The 21512-nt window shown below is 42.6% G+C and overlaps 1 protein-coding gene across 2 annotated transcripts in view; it reads left to right on the forward strand.

The window, feature by feature from the left end:
* The first annotated feature begins 1927 nt into the window (after nt 1–1927).
* WDR20 (WD repeat domain 20) overlaps nt 1928–21512 on the forward strand; it is a 60830-nt gene continuing 41245 nt past the window's right edge. Inside the window, exon 1 of one of the 2 annotated variants that reach the window (XM_054025815.1) lies at nt 1928–2191. In XM_054025815.1, coding sequence (XP_053881790.1) covers nt 1928–2191 — 264 coding nt within the window. The remainder of the gene's footprint in view (nt 2192–21512) is intronic. The other variant, XM_054025816.1, reaches the window with a different exon arrangement.

Consider the following 21512-nt stretch of genomic DNA (forward strand, 5'->3'; position numbering starts at 1 on the left):
TTTTTTTGTTTTGTTTTGGCAGGTTTCAGTTGTAACTTGTTAATTCTGTAACCTACCAATAAAAGACAACTAAACAAATCTTTGAAAGTTTAAAAGAATAGTTTTCTTACCAAACAAATTGTGTGAAATCTTAGATTGCTTTCCCTATGTACCATATAAGAAGATGTTATATTAATCACTTATACCTTCACAACAGTGTTATTTTTAAACCTACCATCCAAGCAGAGCTAACATGTAGGGGCAAGATCAGCACAATACTATTATCAAAAAAGGGTGATGAGAGGAGTAATTCAGATGCTGTGATAGCACAGGGAGCACTAGTGCAGCAGAACTGTGAAAAAGGATGCTGCCTTAGCAATATATTATCAACCAATCCACTTTCCTTATTACAAAATTTTATAACCCATTGGGAATGTTTTCATAAAGATATCCTCTAATTCACAAAAATAATCTCATTGTTTGTTATAAATGTTGGAGTTTATCATGGAACTTAAATAATAATCCTATAACCTTCTACGGTGCCTTTCATTTGAGGATCTCAAAGCATTAGATGCATCAGTTTGGGTTCACTGTATATTTAAACTGGTGGTTTTTCTATTTAGAATTTTTGGCCTTAATTCTCAGTTCCTTTATTTCTGCACTTAGCATTCCTGCACCTTTGTGATCCCAGACTCTGAATCTGGGTTTTGCCAGCAAAGAGGAGCCATGAAGCTGGCAAAACCATTCACTTGAGGATCCCTCAGCAAAAGGGGATTTACCCAGTGGCATAGGGCCAGTGGAACAGCCCTACACTGCCCTTCTTTGCAGACCATGGCATAGGTGTGTTCTCAGGATCAACAGAGAGAGTGTCAGTGGTGGGAGGAGGCATGACTGGAGCATACCGTGGCCCAGCTTTTTAGGGCTGTTGCAAAAGTGAATATTAAAACCATCTGGCAGTGCTCTAATTTATGCCAGGAACTAGACCCGGGTGGCTCCAGAATCCAGGATGTGCAGAGATGAATCAGGACTGGGAGTGAAGGTGGCATAGAACCATTCCACCAGTCCTGTGCTGACTGCGAACTTGACCCAAGGGCCACTCCTACCCAGTTTAAGGCACCTTTATACATGCTGCTGGAGTGACAACAGAGGGCCGTAGGGCAAATGAGAATCCCTTTGCTTGTTATTTGATTAGATGCCTATTGATAAGGTGTAAATTTATTCAATAAATAATTATGCCTAACATCACCCCTCTGAGGTAGGTGAGAATGATTACAGTCAGCAGGTGAATTTAGGCCCAGAGAGATGAAGTAATTGTCCATGGTCACAGACAAGGGTCCCAAGACTCCTCCTGACTCTCACAGCTGACAATTTTCGGAGGTGGGAACAAAAACTGTGCATGGAGATAACAAGTTACCTGGGGGTGCGACACTGGCACCTCATAGTGCCGCAGGATGCTGCTAAAAACCCTGCCCCTAAACAATTAAATCGCCCTTCCCCTCGCCCTGCAGAGTCCCAAGCCCATGGCATTAAGCACTACCCACCCCCGCCCGGTGGGCTTTGATCCCCCTGTCTCCCCGCAGCACCCCCTAGCCTTAAGACACTGTGCTGCTGGCCCTCCGCCCAGAGGTCTGACACCCGTTTGCTGCGCTGATGACCACCCCTTGTAAAAGCACTGGGTGCGCGAGCCCCGCTCTCCCCCCTGAGCAGCACCGCCACTCGCTCGCTCGCTCGCTCGCCTGGGGGCCAGCCCTGGCCCTGCCTCTCCCAAGAGAAGGCTCCTCCCTCTCCCCCACTAGGGGCCGCCCAGATTTCAGGCACATGCGCAGAGGCGCAGTAAACAGGCGAGGCGCTCCTCCCCCTTACGGCCTTTGCGTGCCGCTCTCGGGTAGAGAGAGCGAGCGGTGGCGGCTGCGCAGTGGGGGCACATCCGGGCACTGGGGCAGGATGAATGCTCCTTTCCAAGATGGCGGCGGAGGGAGGAGGGAAGGAGATGAACGAGATTAAGACCCAGTTCACCACCCGGGAGGGGCTGTACAAGCTGCTGAGCCACTCGGAGTACAGCCGGCCCAACCGGGTGCCCTTCAACTCGCAGGGCTCCAACCCAGTCCGCGTCTCCTTCGTCAACGTCAACGACCAGAGCGGCAACGGCGACCGGCTCTGCTTCAATGTGGGCCGGGAGCTCTACTTCTACATCTACAAGGGGGTCCGCAAGGTACCGGGGCAGCCGGGGGGCGGGAGAGACCAGGGCCCCGACCTGCTCGGAGCACGAGGGGCGTGCCAGGGGCGAGCTGCTTGGCTTCAGTGTGATCCGGGAGCCCTACCTGCGAAGGCCGGGGAGCCGGAGGCCAGGCCAGGGGAGTGGGCTTTGCCCTACTGTGAGCTCAGCACTTTTCAGGGGGGCGGGATCCCTCTAGGTGGAGGCCCTCCTGGGTGGAGTCGGTCTGTGGCCGGGAACTGTACCTGCTCACAGAGCCACGGGGCTTGTATGGTGTCGGACCGTGTGTGTGGGGGGGGGGGGGTAGGGGGAAGAGGTGTGAGGGGGAGAACCCTGAGAGAGAGGAGGACTAGTGTTGGGGGCTACCTAAAGGATATAGGACTGGAAGTGACTTCTTGGGTTGTAGAGTCTAATCCCCTGCTGTGGTGGGCAACTCTGTTTTATAAGCCCAGTCATACATTTATAAAGCTACATTTAAAAACTAGTTAAGTTAAACAACTCAGAGAGTCATCACCAGTAGCTAAAGTATGTTCCTGTGCAGCCCTTTCTTTTGGCTCGTTTGGGCAGGTTTGGTAATGGCATAGTAACTCTGGGCCTGTCTCACCTGCTGCTACAGGCTGAAGATTATGGGACTCTCTCCGAGGAGTGTTTGGTGTTAGCATGGGGCTGCCAGATCTCTGACAGGGTGGGGTTTTAGGGTTATTATTATTAGGGTTAACCTTATTTGGAGAAAAATTTTCACACCTAGAGTGAAAAATTAGTTCACACTTTATAACATTAGACTCTAACCCCAGGACTGTCTCCAGATGTGTCTAGTACAGTGAGCTGAATCCTCTAAAGGCCGAGACTTTAAATTTCTAATTATAACAGCAAAAGCTTTTATCATGAGAGAAGTACTGATGCAAAATAAGGCTCCCAACCTGTGAATGATATTTGGTGGTGCAGGTCTAATAGCTTGTGCATTAAATGGCTAGTATACTATATTAATGGGCAAATTGTACCTACATAAATATATGTAATTGCTGTTTTGACTTTTTGGTACTACTTGGTGCCTTACTTCCTGGTGTTTAGTGAGGCATTCTGATAATTTGCATCACCAAGTGAACAGATGTTACTTTTAATATATGTAAGCATAGGCATAACCAATCTCAAAGTTTTATTGAGATATTATCTGTTTATCTTGGGTACATATGAACCCCCCCTCCCAATTACTAAAGTATGTGAGCACCTTACAATATTTAATGTATATATTCTCTGACAACCTTGAGATGTAGGGAAGACTTGTTATTCCCACTTTACAAATAGGATTTGAGGCACAGAGAAACTTACTGACCTGCCCAAGGTCACATGGGAAGTTTGTAGCATAGCAAGGAATTGGACCTGGGTTTACACAGTTCCAGGTGAATGAATGTCCAAACCACTCTTTCTCTTGCTTGATAATTCATGTAAAATGTAAGCATTAGCTAATTGCTGAGGAGAGTTAAGCCTAGTAAGGATCAGTTGGTAATGACTAGCAACTGAACAGACCCAACTTGTGTTGTCTAATTGTATGCATTTGTTTCATACACACATTTGAATTGACATTTACATAATTTAAGTTAATCATGTGATGAGTCTTGATAATTTGGGGATGTTTTAAGTAATTGTGAATTAAATTTAAATATTAATTTGGTATTTAAGCACTTAGAGTGATGTTATTGAACAGTTATCTGTCTACTCATGTTAACAAATAATATTTGTAATACTTCCATTTTATAATCCATAGTGGCCTTTTCTACATAGGAGTCAGTGTAGATGATGGTTAAAATCTGTCCATCTTCCAACCCTTGTAACTGCTAGGAGTCTATCATCTTTGACTTAGTTTTCAGTACTGAATAATTGCAAACTTCTGCAACTGTTTTATTTAGAGCAGCTCTTAATGCATCCCGGTTACAGGACATGTGACTCTTACCAGTCTTTTTTAGTCATTTGTTATCACACTTAAAGTAAAGAAAAATCTAGAGGTTGAAAATATGCCATGAAAATAGGGAACTGATGAATTTTTAAGTGCCAACTTACAACTTGTAAGTCTTATTTGCATTCTTCTAATAGCTTTTCCAATATCTTTAGTAAAACAGTATTTAACTTTGTATTTGTGGGCGTAGCAGCAGTTGAAAATCGTACTGTACTTACCTGTTGGATGTTTGTTTTGGGTTTTGAGACATACTATAAATGTTCTAAATATACTATTCTTACTTCAAATAATACAGTAAAATATACTAGAAGTTTAGAATAGAATTTGTGTTGGTCAAAGCAAAGCAATCCAATCTTATCACTGACCTTCAGAACAGATACTTTTAATACCATAATTACTAACTTCAGTTTAAAAAGCCTTAAAGTAACAGCTGACATATATTAAATGTATCCAAATGAAAGAAAATATTATAGATGAGAGACTAGGGAAGTTGATCTGCCATACATTTGGAATATTGTATTCATTATGAATGTATCTAGAAATATTGATGAGCTTGAAATCATTATGGCCTGTGATTCTGTAGATTGGGGCCTATGGCTTTGGTTCTCTTTGACTGTGTAGAAAATTGTCATCAGCATAGGGAAGATTGTCTGCTGACAGTTACAGCTGTCAGAATGATTAACATAATTTTCATAAAGAGAAATGCCGTTTGTTATAAAATTTGCTACTGTTTCTTGATATGGTGTATAAGATAGGTGAAAGAAGGAGAGCTCAATGATAGATTAAACTAGAAGTGTAAAACACTGCCTTAAAATGAATAAATATAAACTGCTGTAAACTTCACATACAGCATGCTTCTAAAGTTGTCTCTAGACTAGAGAACATTTAGCCAACACTAGCTAGCTAAGACTGATTAAACTTGGCTACTTAGCTTGCATCTATAGCAGGAAAACACCCTTAACTCAGTTTTAGCAGGTTGAGCTGTAGTCTAGCTTCTGCTAGTGAACAGTGTCACTCTGAATTTACACCTGGAAGCGAGGCTTGGTTTTGTTTGTGTGTAGTTTGGCTTGTGTTATGTAAGCCTGACTTAAACTTTTTCTCCTGATCAATTTAGCTAGATTAGACCAGTGATGATAGTTCAGGTACTTTAAAATGTTAACTACAGCAAATGCAGGTTTGTATTTTAAAGCTGCAGTATAACTTAGATTAAAAAGAAATTAATTTTATTACCTCTTCCTGCCTGTTAAGCAGTCTTTAAAAAGCCTTGTTCCATTAGCTTCTGTTCCTGTTGAAGTTAGAGAAGGAATTGCCATTATCTTAAGAAAAAGCTGGGTCTTATTCCTCAGTTTTAGGTAACTACCTGCAGTAGGAACTTTTGCAGGTAAAGAACTTTTATTTAGTATGTACCATGCTTTATTTAACCATGAAAGAGCTAGCAAAGTAAACAGATATTGCAACGGCACACACTATCTTTAGGGGAACATATCGTAATAAGTTTATATGTTATTGTGGGCCAAGCATATGTGCGACTGTGCTCTACTCCATGGGAGAGGGTTCCACAACTCCTCCAGGAACTAAAACTTTGATTACAATATGATTTATTCACCTTAAACACCTCCAAAGAGGTACCATCCCCTGCAAAGGTACATATATACTGGTTCAAAGTGAGTTTCCACACACGAGGAAAACAAAGAATATTTGGCTTTAAAAGGCTACATGTAAACTGACTCAAGGCTGCCTTTCTGAGCCAACAAATGGATAGGATCTTCTGTCCTAGAGCCTCAACTCTTGCGGAAGAGTTGAAAAGACTTTGGCCTATCAGAGCCCCATAAGACTGATGGATAACTTCTGGTAAGCTTTTAGTGTGCATATAGGCACTCTTATTGATTTTAATGTTTTCTCTGTAATGCTTTTGCCTTAAGAATAAAGGTGCTTGCTTAGAAAGAACTGTGTGGTAACTTGTAACCGCTGGAAATACACTGTTTATAGCCCTCAGAGAGAAAGCAAAGCACAGGCGCTGGCCATTAGGTGACTGGCTTGCTGGGGATATCACAGTGTAAGGCACGGAGTCATGCAGCCTTAAAATTCTGGTCTTGAGGGAGAGATGCAGGTCTCCACCCAAGAGAAGTGATGGCTGGGAGCCGGAAACTTTAAATGCGTGCCCTTGAGTGACCAAGGAGGGGGCATACAGATGCAATTACTGTGAAACTATGACAACTGTCTGCACTGGGAACTTCTGCAGGTTATGAACTTTTGGTATGTACTATATTTAATTCAGCCGTGGAAGAACCTGGAAATAGTTAAAATGTTTTGAAATCCCAATCTGAATGAGTCCAAATCACATTCCTAAAGGGTATTTATTCCTTTAGGTTACTTTTCTTTATCTGGCTGCTTCCACGTTCCAAATCAGATTTGTCTGCCATTTCTGTTTTGTGAATTAATCTTTAGTTGTAAGTCTCTTTACCAGGCTACTGAATTGTTTGAGTTGCTTTAGAGATGAATCCTATGTAAGGATTGGTATTCCTTGTGACACTGTGATGCTTTCTTAACCTGGTTTCTTGAGGGTAGAATCGGGAGTTGGGTCCAGTGTCTAAGATGATGTAAAAGCTTGGAATGCTGAGATAGAGAAAGTTTGGAAGAACCTACTTGTTTGCTATGAAAAGTCTCCAAGGCAGTTTGAAGGATTTTTTCCCCCCAGACTGAAAGTCTCTATCAGAATATGTTTAGAAGTGAACTTGAGGAAGGTAGCAGGAAAGAATGAAATACTGGAAACTTGAGAAGAGCAGATGAGTTATATGCCAGCTATTTGATGTAATGAGGCTTTTATGCAGTATTTTCTGTCCCGTTACAACAATCCAAAGCTCAAAAAAACCTGTTAGTAGATTCTAACCTTGTCTTAAATTTAGATCCAGTGGACAGGGGAGTGAAACTATACGTTAGTAAGGAGAAGTTAGGGTTGTGATGCAATGAGGTGTGGCCATTTTAATGAAATACTTGTCTAGTTAAGTATTCTTGGGAGTGCTGGTATGTTCCTGTGGTTTTTGTTTTCACCTCAGCTTCTGGACTGAGTGAGGCTAGTTATGTTTAACAATCTCCTGTTAAGGTGAAAGCTTTGCTGGAGGTGAAGTCCAGAGTTGTTTTGAGAGTGATCCCCTCTTTGGGTGGGGAGTGCTATCTCAGGCTCACTTGGGAGTGCTCTGGGTTGTATGTTTCAATCTTCAGAATAAATTTCTGTCCAAAAGATGATGTTTCTCCTGGAGGTCCATACTTGTGAACTTAGCTGCTGCAGTAGTTATAACCTTTCAATGGTTGCTATGGTAGTGTGGCAAAGGGTTAAATAATGTGTGGGTTCTGGTTGGATTGGCAAGTTCCTTTGTACCTTTATGGTGAGCATGGGAAGACTAAGCAAGATATAATTTTTCAAGTATAGACCAGGTAACTGAGACTTGCCATCAGATACATCTTGTTTGTGGACCACAGGGCATTCTTTGATAAAAATGTTGTTCGGTTCATGTTTACAAGGTCAGAGGTGAATGAAATTAATGCCATATATGATCTAATCATAGATGAACTCTCCTGGCTTTGTACATATTACCAAGTTATAACTGAATTTAGCTAGGCCTTAAAGGCTAGACTTAGGCATTGCATCACCTAACCCTGCTGCTCAGTGGAATCCTCAGCTCGGAGTTACTCTCCCTATACAATAATGGGGAGAGTAAGGTGCCTAAGAAAAAGATTCACAAAAACCAGCAAGCTCAGTTGTCAGATGCCTAAACTAGCCAGTGGGAAATGTTAGAGAGTGGCATGGCCTAAGCCCTACCATCCAAAGCAAATTAAGTGCCTAACTCAAGGTCAGAGGGAGGCCTTGGATTGGGGTTCACAGGCGTGAACCCCCTTCTGGAGTCAGGCACCTAAACAAGATTAGCCCTTTCTCATGAAGCGACCCCTTCCCCCACCTCCTTATAGTCAGTAGTCCAGTGGTCAGGGCACATGCCTGTGATGTGGAAGACTGATTTTTCAAATTCTTGCTTTGCCTGATTTGGAGAAGGAATTTGACTTGGGTCTTCCATGTCCCAGTAAATGCCTTAACCACCAAGAATCTGTCTCTCTCTCTTTGGCACAATAAATATTTAATTATACTAAGTGGAGCAGTTGCAACAAGAGAGATTAAGATCTGTCACAGAATACCCAATAGCCTGGTGGTTAGGGCAGTCGCTTGGCATGGGGGAGACCTGAGTACAAGTCCCTGCTTCATATCAGGTAGAGCAAGGATTTGAAAATGGGTATCCCACATCTCAAGTGCCTTAACTACTGAGCTACGGGGTATTCTGAACAAACATGTCACAGTTTCAGGGTAACTGCACCAGTTTTTCCTCTTCTGGGTGCTTGCTGTTGGTGGACCATGCATAAGGGTTTCTAGCTCCCAGCCATCACCTCTCCTGGGTAGAGCTCTGCATCTCACTCCCTTCTGATGTGAGTTTTTAAGGCTGTACGGCTCCCTGATTTACACTGTGATTCCCCGCAAGTTGGATTGCCTAAACAGTCTTTGCTTTCTCTCTAAAGACTATGACCAATGTATTGCCCACAGTTATGTGTTACCCCACAGCTTCTTCTAAGTTAGCACATTTATTCCTAAGGTAAATTCATTAGAGAAAACATCTTAAATCAATAAAGAACCTACATGTATGTTAGAAAGCTTACCAAAGGTAACCCCCATCTTTGACCTAGAGCTCTGGTAGGTTTTAGTCTTTAGTCATTGAGTTTAAAGCCAGTAGGGACTATTAGATCATCTAGTGTGATTTCCTGTATATCACAAGATACTTGCACACTAAACCCAACAACCGAAATGAGGCCAAAGTATTACAGCCTACAGGAGACTAGGCTATTATGTGCCACAAGAAGAGAAAAGGAGAGACTGAAGCGCACCGTCAGAACCCACAACTGGGTTTTCCCTGTGGTTACAAGTTTATCTGCCTTAAATTCAGAACCAAAACAGAGGCTGGGAAGATTACCCATTTCTTTATACTGCCCAGGCCTTTGATCTTGGCCTTCTGTAACAGGTAATCAACAGACCAGGTTACCCAATGAAATTAATGGGCAACAGGTTTAAAACAAACAAAAGGAAGTACTTAACACAACGCAGAGTCAACGTGTGGAACATGTTCCCAGGAGGAGATGTGAAGGCCAAAAGTATAACTGGGTTCAAAAAAGAATTGGATAAGTTCATGGAAGCCATTGATGGACGTAACATAGTCAGGGACACAACCCTATGCTTTGGATGTTCCTCAGCCTCTTGACTGCCAGATGCTGGGATTAGACAAAAGGGAATGGTTCACTTGCTAATTGCCCTGTTTTGTTCATTCCCTCTGAAGCAGTTGGCACTAGCCACTGTTGGAAGACAGGATCCTGGGCTAGATGGACTATTGCTCTGCCCAGTTTGGCCGTTCTTATGTTCTCTCCTTGGGAGAGTAACTATAAAAGACTGGGGTTTTGTATAACCAGAGTTGGGTAATTTGCATTAATGTCTCCTTAGTTATTACCCGGAAAGTCCACTTAACACTACTTATTCCAAAAGTCCATACTTGTCTGGCACATTTTCTGTATAGTCTCTTGAACTTCCAGGTCTCACATCTCCTCCCTCGAGAGGTTACACACAATTTTGCCCCACCATAATAGATTAACTTAATAAAGTAAGGCCTTCCAAGGACATTGCAGGAAATGGCTGTATCTGTCACAACACACACACCAATCACCCCAAAAATTCTGAAACTGGTGACCCCAACTATCTTTTGTGTGGGTTAGGTGTACTCAGTCTTCTGAGCTGACTTTTGTCGTAGCATATCTACAATACAATTTTTTTTTTAAATGGGGTTCGTTGGTTTTTAAACAGTGGGTTCATGTTAAATGTTAAAAATGCTTAAATTAACAATTGGCAAGCTTCAGAACTGTTTCAAGGTTGGGAAGTATATGTTGGAAATACTTTAAAATCTGTTGAAATGTTGCATAAGTATCTCAATTACTGTAGTTATACTGTTTGTTATGGTTTAGGATGATCGCCAACACAGTGAAAACAGATACTGACTTGAAATTCTTGTGCAGAAATGGTTTTAGGAGCAGATAGGTTAGGGATGTAACATAGGACAAAAGTTGTGGAAGAACAGAATTTACTGTGCAGTTGAAATGTAATTGACATAGTGTGAGTTATCGGAAAGAATGCTCTTTCATTATGCAAGAAAGCAGTTCAAGAGGGAGTTAAATTACAAACCTAAAAGGTACAAGTTTCTAGACTTTCTGCAAATCTGTCTCGGTTTTGACTGTCCAGGTCAAAATTAGACTGACATTTTTCAAATTGGACTTAATCATTTTGTCTTGACCAGTGTGTCTTCTTGACAATGTAAATCCTAATGTTCGAGATTGTATGATGTTGTAGAGTTCAGTAAGGGCCGCATCACACAGTTCTTGGCTTACTGAAGTCTAATTTTAAGTATTTGGGTTCACTGGTGAATGAAAAGATACAATATAATGCCAAATGCTATTCTGAACAAGAGCGTCAACTTCTTAAAATGTACTGCAGTGTACAAATTGCATGGAATTTACTGTGTGCAGCAGAATATAGACCTACCTTATTAAGCAAGAGGCGATGTCCCTGAAGATTCTCCAGACACAGAGCATGATTCTTACCCACTTCTATTAGGAGATCACTTTCATTAAGCTACCAAGTTATGAGAGTCTCTTGGGACATGTTTCACTTTGTAAAACTTTGAGAAGTTAGATGTCCTTTTATATCAATGTTCTGTTATTACTGCTAGTTCTTCACTAGAAGATGCTAAAAAGGGCTCCACATACTGAATGTCTTTAAAAAAAATTTCATGAGTCATTTGTGGATTTTTAAATTCATGTAATAATGCCTTAAGGACACTTTGGCCTGCAACAAACAATATAAAGAAATACTCTTACTCAGTAAATCTGTTAAGTTACTATCTTGTACTAGAAACCATGGTGAGAGACAAATCAAAGTACAAGGAATTTTAAATGTCAGATTGTGTTGAAGGTCAGGTTTTTATTCTTTAGAAAATTGGTTTTGTTTTGTTTCTGCGTTTCTGTGTAAGATTAGTACATACTGAAGTTTTCCCAATAAATTCAAATCTTTTTTTTAAAGAGAGTTCTATAAAACACTAGCTGTACATAGTAGCCAGATAACCTTTCTGATTAAGAGTAGTGTTTATGTATATTCATACTATACATGAAGTTAGTGTTTTACTGCTATAGAGGGGTGCCAAACTAGTCCAGCGGGACAAGGGCCAAAGGTAAGATGCATCAGAGGCTGGGAGAACTGCATAACTTCAGATCTGCCCTGCCTCACAACTCTAGGACCATAAATAGGACCCTACCAAATTCATGGGCATGAAAAAGGCTTCACAGACAGTGAAATCTGGTCTCCCCCTGTGAAATCTAGTCTTTTGTGTGCTTTTATTGTATACTATATGGATTTCATGGGGGAGACCAGCATTTCTCAAATTGTGGGCCCTGACCCAAAAGGGAGTTGCAGGGGGGTCTCAAGGTTATTTTAGGGGGGTCACAGTATTGCCATTCTTCCTTCTGCGCTGCCTTCAGAGCTGGGTGGCCAGAGAGTGGTGGCTGTTCGCCGGGTAGCCAGCTCTGAAGGCAGCGCCCCCCCCCCCCCTTGTCCCCCCCGCCTCCCCATCAGCAGTGTAGAGGTAAGAGGTAATACCATACTGTGTTACCCTTATTTCTGCGCTGCTGCCTTCAGAGCTGGGCGGCCAAAGAGTGGTAGCTGTTTACTGAGGGCCCAGCTCTGCAGGCAGCAGCACAGAAGTAAGAGTGGCAATACCATACCACTAGAACTCTGCATGGAAACAAATTTATACCTGTGGGTGCAGATATCTGCGAATATAAATCAGTATCCGTGGAACTGCAGGGCTCTCCTAGGAACCGCAGTGGCAAAAGGAGCAGAACGTTGGGCTGTTGCTCCCAGGAAACAGCACCCTGCACTGGCAGCTCCATTGGCATGGCTGTACTGCCCCCTGCTCATCGCATCTGTCTCTGGTTGCGATAGTGTGCAAGTGGCACACGTGCCCAGACAGGAGCCGCAGACAGTTGCATGGCAGGGCTGGGGGTGGTACAGCCAGGCCGGAGAAGTTGCTGGTGTAGAGCACTGGCTCCTGCGAGCGGTGACCCCACGTTTTGCTCCTTTTGCTGCTGCAGTTCCTAGGAGAGCCCTGCATCCGCGGGTATACATTTGTATCCACATAGGGCTCTACATACCACAACTTCTGCGCTGCTGCTGGCGGCGGTTCTGCCTTCAGAGCTGGACTCCTGGCCAGGAGCCACAGCTCTCCAGCTGCCCACCAGCAGCACAGAAGTAAGGGTAGCAGTACTGCAACCCCCACTACAACATTTTGGGTCAGGACTCCTGCAATTACAACATGATGAAATTTCAGATTTAAATAGCTGAAATCATGAAATTTACTATTTTTAAAGTCCTATGACCGTGAAATTGACCAAAATGGCCTGTGGATTTGTTAAGGCCCTAACCATAAACAACTGATAACTTTTCTAGCAACAGTCTACTTTCCCTGTCTCCTCCTGTGGAGGGCACTCAGCCACAGGTATAGCTCAAAAGTACAGCTCAATAACTTGCTATAATCAAGTTCATTAGAAACACCTGCTCATTCAGGGCTAGTAGCAATCTGTAGGGGCCTGAGTGGGACTGGGAACTGCCGTATTCTTTCCCAGAGAGGAGTTGAGAGCAGGGGAGCAAAACACCTTATGCAACTACTTTTTTCTGCAGGAGAGAGAAGCCAGGTACAGGGTAATTGGAGCCACTATTCATCCTAGGGGGCAGAGTGTAACTGTAGTTGGGAGAGAGGAAGACTAAGAGCATAAAGTAAAAACACAGGTCTGAAAGCTTAATAGGAAGGAGGTAAAAATGTATTGGGGGGGGGGAGTTAATGTTAAGGGCAGGGGGAGAGAAAGGAAAGAATATACAATGAAAACACAGTATTGATCATTTAGGATAGAAAAAAAGTGCAGTGAAGGCAGGAGTGGAAAGGTATCAAAAGCACAGGAGACATAGTAAAATACATTTAAAAATACTGAGATTGCCTATAGGGCAGTGTTCCCTCTAATTTTTCCCACACATGTGCAGAATGAATTTTATGTGCACCAATATGGAGGTGATGTGTCTCACATCACCTCCATATTGATGCACATAATAAAACTCATGTGGTGGGGGTGGGGCCCAGGGGTTTGGAGTGTGGGAGAGGGCTCAGGACTGGGGCAGAGGGTTGGTGTGCAGGGGGGATATGAGGGCTCCAGCTGGAGGTGTGGGCTGGGGGGGGGAGAGGTTGGGGATGAGGGGCTTAGGGCTGGGACAGAGGGTTGGGTGTAGACTCTGGGGTGGGGTCCAGGGTGATGACTCCGGATGGAGGTGCGGGCCCTGGGGCTACGGTGGGGAGAGAGGACTCCCCAGTGGGGATCTGCAGGTCCCCACACTGCCGCAGGGGCTAGGAACCACCTGCAGCAGCTGGGAGCTGCGGGGTACCCCAGCTGCCTGCATCTCTGGGGGTCCCCCCTTTGCCCATGGGGGCTGGGAGCTGTGGGGTGCCCCCACCTCACCTGTTAGCCACAGTGACCGGGAGCTTGGGGGGTTCTGCTGCGGCAGCTGGGAGCTGTGGAGTACCTCTGCTGCCCACAGCTTGGGGGTTCCCCCATGGTGGCAGGTGCCTCCAGAGGCGGCGGGGGTACCCCTCAGCTTCTGACCACCACAGGCTGAAGTCACAGAAGTCACTGGAAGTCATGGATTCTGTGACTTCCGTGACCTCTGTAACTAAATTGTAGCCTTAACCATGAATACAACAAAAGTGCCATCTTTTTCACTTCCATGACAAATGTGACTTAATTTTTCATAAATCATGTTCTTTGTAATCTATTGAGCAAGATTCCCATGAATTGTAAAAGTCTGGTTCTAAATGTCCAGGTGCATGTAGGAGAGTTACCTTAAGTTTTAAACTTTTAGTTTGAAACCATTTGTATAGTCTCTCTTTTGCAGTAAGTTATCTAGCTGAAAATGTGACCTTGTGACTGCATTTTTCTATACATTTTTTCACTTTGCCAGTATTTTGCCTTAACTTTTGCATTATGGACACCAGTCCTCTAAAGATGTGCTAAATAACTTTAAAAATTTTATTGTGACCTCATGCATAAGTTTCGAGCAAGTGTTCAGTTACATAATGCAGTGATCTGAATGCTTTCAGGGGTTCTCGAACTGGGGTTTGTGACTTCTTGGGGTCATGAGGTTATTACGTGGGGGTCACGAGCTGTCAGCCTCCACCACAAACCCTGCGTCAGCTCCAGCATTTAGAATAGTGTTAAATATAAAAAAAGTTTAATTTATAAGGAGGGATAGCACTCAGAGGCTTGCTGTGTGAAAGGGGTCACCAATACAGAAGTTTGAGAACCACTGTGTTTAACAGCTTGGTTTACTAGGGTAATTATTAACTATAAAAATAAATTAAACGGAGTATTACAGCTCTACATGTGTTGCTAGACTGCCTCTTTCAGATTAGGACAGACGTTTATTAGAATGAACATAGATGGATTTGTTATATTTTACTAACCGTTTCTAAGACTTCATTTTGCAGTTCTAGAATTTTTTGAGTACATGGAGCCTTTTTTGATGATGGGATGAGCCAAAGCACTGAAGTAGGAAGTTACTTACAAAACGAAAGGTGCATGCCAGAAAAGGTTATATTCAAGAATCAGGCCCCATTGGGATTCACAAAACCCCTGGTCAGCTACCCCTGAATTTTGTAGATGCATAAACTTGCTCAGCACTTAATTTTTTTTCCAGTAAAAGTTTCATAGGCACCTATGTTTCAGCCTCTAAGCATGTGTGCTGCAGCCCCATGCCAGGCATTTGGATGGCTGAGCCCCAGAGTGAAACACAGGGCATTCCTTTGCCTGTGGGGTTCCAATCCAGTAAGTATACTCAGACTTTGCCTACTGGATTGGGTCCCTATAGCAGAGCTTACACAAAATGACCAGGGGAGGAAATCCTCCCTCATAACTTCTAGCCAAGTGCTTAGGATTCTCACCTGAATTGTGGGAGACCCCTGGTCCAAGTCCCCCTCTGCCTGAGGAGAGAGAAAGATTTGAACAGAGATCTGCCACCTCTTCAGGGAGTGTCCAAAACACTGGGCTATAAGCTATTCTGATATCGGGCTTTCTCAGTCTCTCCTGTTGAAACTGTTGCACTGTAGATAATAGATAAATTATAAAATTCACTGGAACAGGGGACTGGATCCTGGGTCTCTTACCTTTCAGGTGAGTACCCTAGCCTGAGCAAACTATGGTGTACACTTTTTCAAACCTTCTAGGGAAGAGGACGATGATGCTGAGCGTAGGGGTGAGTGAAAGCACATGTGAGGTTGTAAGGCTAACTTACCATTCCCACTTATTGCTCTAGCAGCTGCATTGATGCATACAGATTTTTAAGTAGGTAATACCTGTTTGAAGTTAGATGGCGATACTCTATAGCAATGGAGTATTTGTCAATCCTATTCCATGTATGATGTGGCCTGGAGCCTTATTATGTCATGTATCAAAATATTACTTTGTAGTCTTATTACATCTGTATAAACTTTTTAAAGGGGTTTTGTTTTTAGTATGGTACCGATAAATATTGTGTGGCTGTAGAATTCAACTGCTCACTCGCTACTAAGTTTTAATGCTTACTTACGAAAGGTGATATGGGTCAGATCAATGGTTCTCAACCTATTTATCATTGGGGGCTGCCTATGCAGCTCTCTGTTATGTAGGCCACATCCACACACTATATATACTTGTACATCTACCCCCCCAAAAAAGTTCAGTATTTGTTATATGACAACAATACAATTCAAATCAATATAGCACCTTTCATTTCAACACTGGCAAATGTCTAAGAGCATTTTAAATTAGCCAAATAAGTCAAAACATTACTGCTGTTGGCAGTGCGGCTGGGGTGAGCACCCAAAGAGCATGGGTGTGGAACCCCAGGGACTGCCGCCCAGCACTCAACCCCCCCTCCAGGGACTGTGCCCCAATATCTACTCCCATCCAGGGACTGCCACCAGTGTGTCCCCCATGCATTAGCTGTACCCCCTTGGCTGCATGTAGCTCAGCAGTGCAGCCTGCCCTGCCCACCTGCCGCTGTGGTCCTAGTGCAGAGGAGCCTGCTCCAGCCAGGGTTACTGGACTTGCGATCCTGTGGTGTTGGGAGGAGCTGAGCACCCTGGTCTCCTGCTGATGCTTTGGGGCCTGATCCTGTGCCACCCTATTCTCCCCCCACTGGCTCTGTGCTGGGGCAGGTGCCCCTCCTGCCCCGCCCTAATTACAGCCCTGAGGATGTCACATGGGCCACAGCTGGGTGCTGATTAGGCCACAAGTGTCCCATGGTTTGAGAACCACTGGGTCAGATGAATACTTAAGAAATTACCATTCTGTAATTGTTTAGTATTAGCTCTATATCTCAACAAGGGACTTTAATACAAATAGCTAGAATTTCCCTAAATGTTTTTTTCTTATGTTCAGATGCAAAAACCATCTACTTGTATCCACATCAAATTAGCATATTATGCTAACCTGCTTTTGGTAACTTGAATTTTGACTCTTGAACAAATTTGCATATACCCGGATGAAGCAAAATGTGTATGCTAAAAAGGCTCTTCGTTTGAAGTAGTGACTTGTGGGTGCAGGCGTTAAAAATTCACTTATCTGGGGCAAGTAGGAAGCTTTCCCAGATGAGTTAGACGAGAGGTAAGTCTTTCACATCCATCTCCCTAACATGGGTTGCAAAACTGGGGCCTCTGCCTAGTTTAAAAAAAAAAAATTTAACAGGTTCTTTTCCCAATCCTGATGATGTATGCCAGAAGCTTCTAGACATATCTTCTAATTAACACATATCCGTCCGTCCACCTTTGTACTGGTATTAGGTCAACCTTAGTTCTGGCTGGAGATCTTTGAACACTGCTTCCTTTATAATACCTTCTTGCTAATCTTGAGTTGGTTAGAGGGTTTAGTACAAATCATCGTAAAGTGGAGTGAAGGAGGCCACTAGTGAGATCTGTCAGTGCTCTGAGAAGTCTAGTCCCCTGCCTTCATAAAGTACTGGAAAAGGTGAGGCTACTTTAGTGTCTACTCATGTGCTGTCCCTTAGTCTTGCTTTGGAGCTCCATTTAAAATTTATTTATTTATTTATTTATTTATTTATTTTTGCATTATCCCACATTTAGTGTTTGACAGATTTTAAGCGCCATGTCCTAATTGCTGGAAGGAGAAGGATCTTGGGCCTAAATCTACACTAGAAACTTTTGCTGGCATAGTAATGTTGGTTATGAGTGATTCTTTTTGGCAGTCTTTCTGTGCTGGCAAAAATCATAGTGCAAATGATTATACTGGTATAAAAGTGCTTTTGCTGGTATAAAGGAAAGATGGTTTGGTAATTAGGGCACTAGCATTGGACTTGGGAGACCTGCATTCAATTCCCTTCTCTGCCACAGACTTCCTGTGTGACCATGGGCAAGTCACTTAGCTGCTCTGTTTTCCCAGCTGTAAAATAGGGATAATGTTCATTACCCCCTTTGTAAAATGCGTTGATAGCTACTGATAAATGTGATAAGAGCTGGATATTAAACTCAGCTGCTGTTTGGCAAAGCTATGAGACGCCACAGAGGTACTGGAGCAGTTGGCTTGCAGAATTGGGAAGACAACACTGCTTTGTGTATGTGCAGTTCTTATTCAGAAGACTTTCTTGAAGGATTAAACTTCATTTTTAAAGCTTTAATTTTGCAGATGTTGGCTTAGCCTCTCCCCACATTTCCCAGGAAAACCTTCCAGCTTATTAATGTGGGCAAAGGGATTTGTTAGGCACTAAGTACATAACAATTGGGGGAGGAATAATTCCAGTGCCATCTCTTGTTATCTTGTAAATAGAAATATAAAATTATGCTTTCTGCTGCTCTTGTAAATTGCAAAGCATCAGACAACTTATTTAACTTGAATGCAGTTCTGGCTTTGATTACAAGTAACAAACATGTTGGGTGAAAGTAAAGTAACAGTTCTGTATGTTGGGAGACCTGGATTGTACTTGAGTGAGACTTTCTGCCTTCTACTCCTAGAACTTCTAAAATAAGATTTAGGCTTCCAGTTTAGATGAAGTGCTTGGTCTGTCCAACATGGTAGCATAGCTCAGATATGGTTAGTCCCATCTACTCTACAGGATGAATTTGTATTGCAGCCAGGTCCTCAGTACATGTTTTTGCAGGTAGTTTCTTTGTCTGCCTCAGGTTCCTGCTTGTAAAATGAGAATATTTACTTGCCACACAGGGATGTTAAGAGCCTTTTGAGAGACATGGAAGGAAAATGATAGAAGCTTGAAGTAACATCAATACAGCAATTGGCAGTGTACAATATTACATCTTTTCTGACTATGACCAGATATGGCTTGGAGTAAAAGCATAAACCAGTTTCAGAGTAACAGCCGTGTTAGTCTGTATCCGCAAAAAGAACAACAGGAGTACTTGTGGCACCTTAGAGACTAACAAATTTATTAGAGCATAAGCTTTCGTGGACTACAGCCCACTTCTTCGGATGCATATGCATATGCCCGAAGAAGTGGGCTGTAGTCCACGAAAGCTTATGCTCTAATAAATTTGTTAGTCTCTAAGGTGCCACAAGTACTCCTGTTCTTTTTGAGCATAAACCAGTTGAGCCTATTTTTGGTATTGAAGTAGTGGCTCCTCCTTGGCAGATACTTTATTTTATTCAAACTACTATCATCAGACTGTTTTAGACTTCTAGAATAACAGGGAATTAGTTTGTTTATAGAATATTAGTAATAATCTGATTTTTACACTTGTATTTTTTTAACATGCTACAACATGATGGAATTATTTGGGTTGGATATGTGTAAGAGAACACCAAAATTCCCTGGTATTCCTGTGAGCCAGTAAGACCTAACAGTCCGAAAAGATCCATATTTACAATCAGAAATTGACTCATACTGAGCTTTGCAATGAAGAGAATATAACGTGATTATCAAGCACTGTTACAGTGAAATAAGTTTCTATAGCAACATCAGATGCAATACAGGGTGCAGTTATGCTGACTGCTTTGTAACAATTTCCCCCTCACAAATATCAAATGTACACTATCAGATTTAAAATGCTATATTTTATTATAGCAACAGATGATACTGAAATCTTGAGTGCTGGTTTTTCTGGTAAATTTCTGTTGTGTATTCCCTTTTTTTAAATCATATCTCAAAGTTTTATACCTAAACGGTGAGCTCTTTGTGGCAGGGACTGTCTTTACTGAATGTCTGTACAGTGCTTAGTACAATGGGGGTCTTGATCTTTGATTGCTGTTAGGTATTTCTTCAGTACAAATACACGGTGGCGGATTAATAATTTTGCCGCCCCTAGGTTGGGAAATAATTGCTGCCCTGGCCCTGCCCCGACTCCACCCTTTTCCTGTCCCCATTCCAACCCCCTCCCCAAAGTCCCCACCCGAACTCCGCCCCCTCCCTTCTCCTATTGGATCTCTTCCCCAAATCCTCGCCCCTGGCCCCGCCTCTTCCCCCAGTGCGTGGCATTCCCCCTTCCTCCCCCCTCCCTGCCCCGCGAAACAGCTGTTTCGCGGCGCAAGTGCTGGGCGGGGAGAGAAACCGGACGCCACAGCGTGCTTGCAGAGGAGGCAGAGGTGAGCTGGAGCAGGGGAGCGGGGCGCGGAGGGGAGCTTCCGCCCCTGAAAATTTGCCGCCCTAGGTCTAGGCAATAATACGGTGCTGCAAATACATAGTTCAGTTCCAACTGTGGGGAGTTAAAATTGGTCTGATTTGAAAAGGAATATGATCTTCCAGTCAGTTTGCAGATTCCCATTAGTATGAGGCTACTGGAATGTATTTTTAGTGAACTGTATAGCTTTGTTTATGCTGGCTGATATAATGAATTAATATGGCTTTAAAAACGTTAATTACACACAATGCTTAATTACTTTTTTCTGAAATGTCAGGATATCCTTAAAGAGGGAAATATTCTTATTCATTAGGCTGCTCAGTTTCTTAACATTTTAAAAATTTCAGATGAACTGCAATTTTGTTTGTCACAGATATTTTAAAGAACTACAGACCAGCAGAGTGTTTCTAATATCTGGATAGTTTTAAAATTAGAGCAGAAGAAGTCTTCTAACACCAAAATTGCATTCTAGCATGCTTACATTGTTCTTTAACAAATTATCTTAATTTTGTGTAATATGTAACTAAAAAAAAAAAACTATTTTGCTTTTTTGGGGGGTGGTGGGGGAAATCATATGAATTTCTCATTATACTTAGCTGTTGGCTTCTACTTGTTTGTAGTCTCCAATACATACCCAGTCTGTCTCTTAAGGATTGAAAACCTCTAACATCCTGATACTGCTAACCTCCCATGTAGCAGTTTTCATATGTTTCATAAAGCCGCCTTTTCCTCGTATCCCAAGAAAGAGAACAGCATATTCACTTCCCATCGAAATGTGACTTTTTCTAAAGTTTTAGAGAAGAAATAAACTGGCTTGTAACTAGCAATGGCTTAGTTTATGGACTAAACTTTGCACAGCACAGGAATGAACATTTGTATGTATTCAGTTGTTTAGCACAATTATGCTAAATATAATGCTGTGTTTGGTACTATATGATGAGCTTAACAAAAGACACAAGTTGTACAATACAAAATATGCAGTGGTGTGTAATCTTCATAGAAGATGGCAGATGGTCTTCAGTCAATGGGGTTGATTTCACAGGTGAGCAGAAGCCATTGAAAAGAGAAGACTGGAAAAATTTGAGAATGACAGGAGAAGATGAAAGGGAGAAGTTGTATATGAGTTAGGATAGCTAAAGAGAGAACTATTGACTGTACAAAGATAATGGTGTGGCTGAGAGGAGAGGACTAGTCCAACAGGTCAAGTAACTTTTGTGTGGGAAGGAGATCTTCATAGACTAGATGCCTTGTGAAATAGGCAGTTGGCGTTCAGTCTATGGGATAGATGATTGTCATGCTGAAAGTAAATACCATTTCCAAACTGCTGCATATTTTTTGGCAATATAAAAGCAGTTCAGCTGCCTTTGTCTAAATGAGAAGTGCAACTTGTCAAAGGCAGCATTCATTGGCAAATCTTAACAGTAGTTGTAACTTCCCACTAGTTTTACTTGTGTTACCAGTAAATCTCTCCTACTAATGTGGGGAGGATGATCCAATTTAAAATGTTATGAAAATAAGTAGTTTAATTCCTCTGAAAACATTTTCATGTCACTTTTGTTGACCCAAT

The sequence above is a fragment of the Malaclemys terrapin genome, chromosome 4, assembly GCF_027887155.1.
Source record: "Malaclemys terrapin pileata isolate rMalTer1 chromosome 4, rMalTer1.hap1, whole genome shotgun sequence".
Classification (NCBI taxonomy): domain Eukaryota; kingdom Metazoa; phylum Chordata; order Testudines; family Emydidae; genus Malaclemys; species Malaclemys terrapin.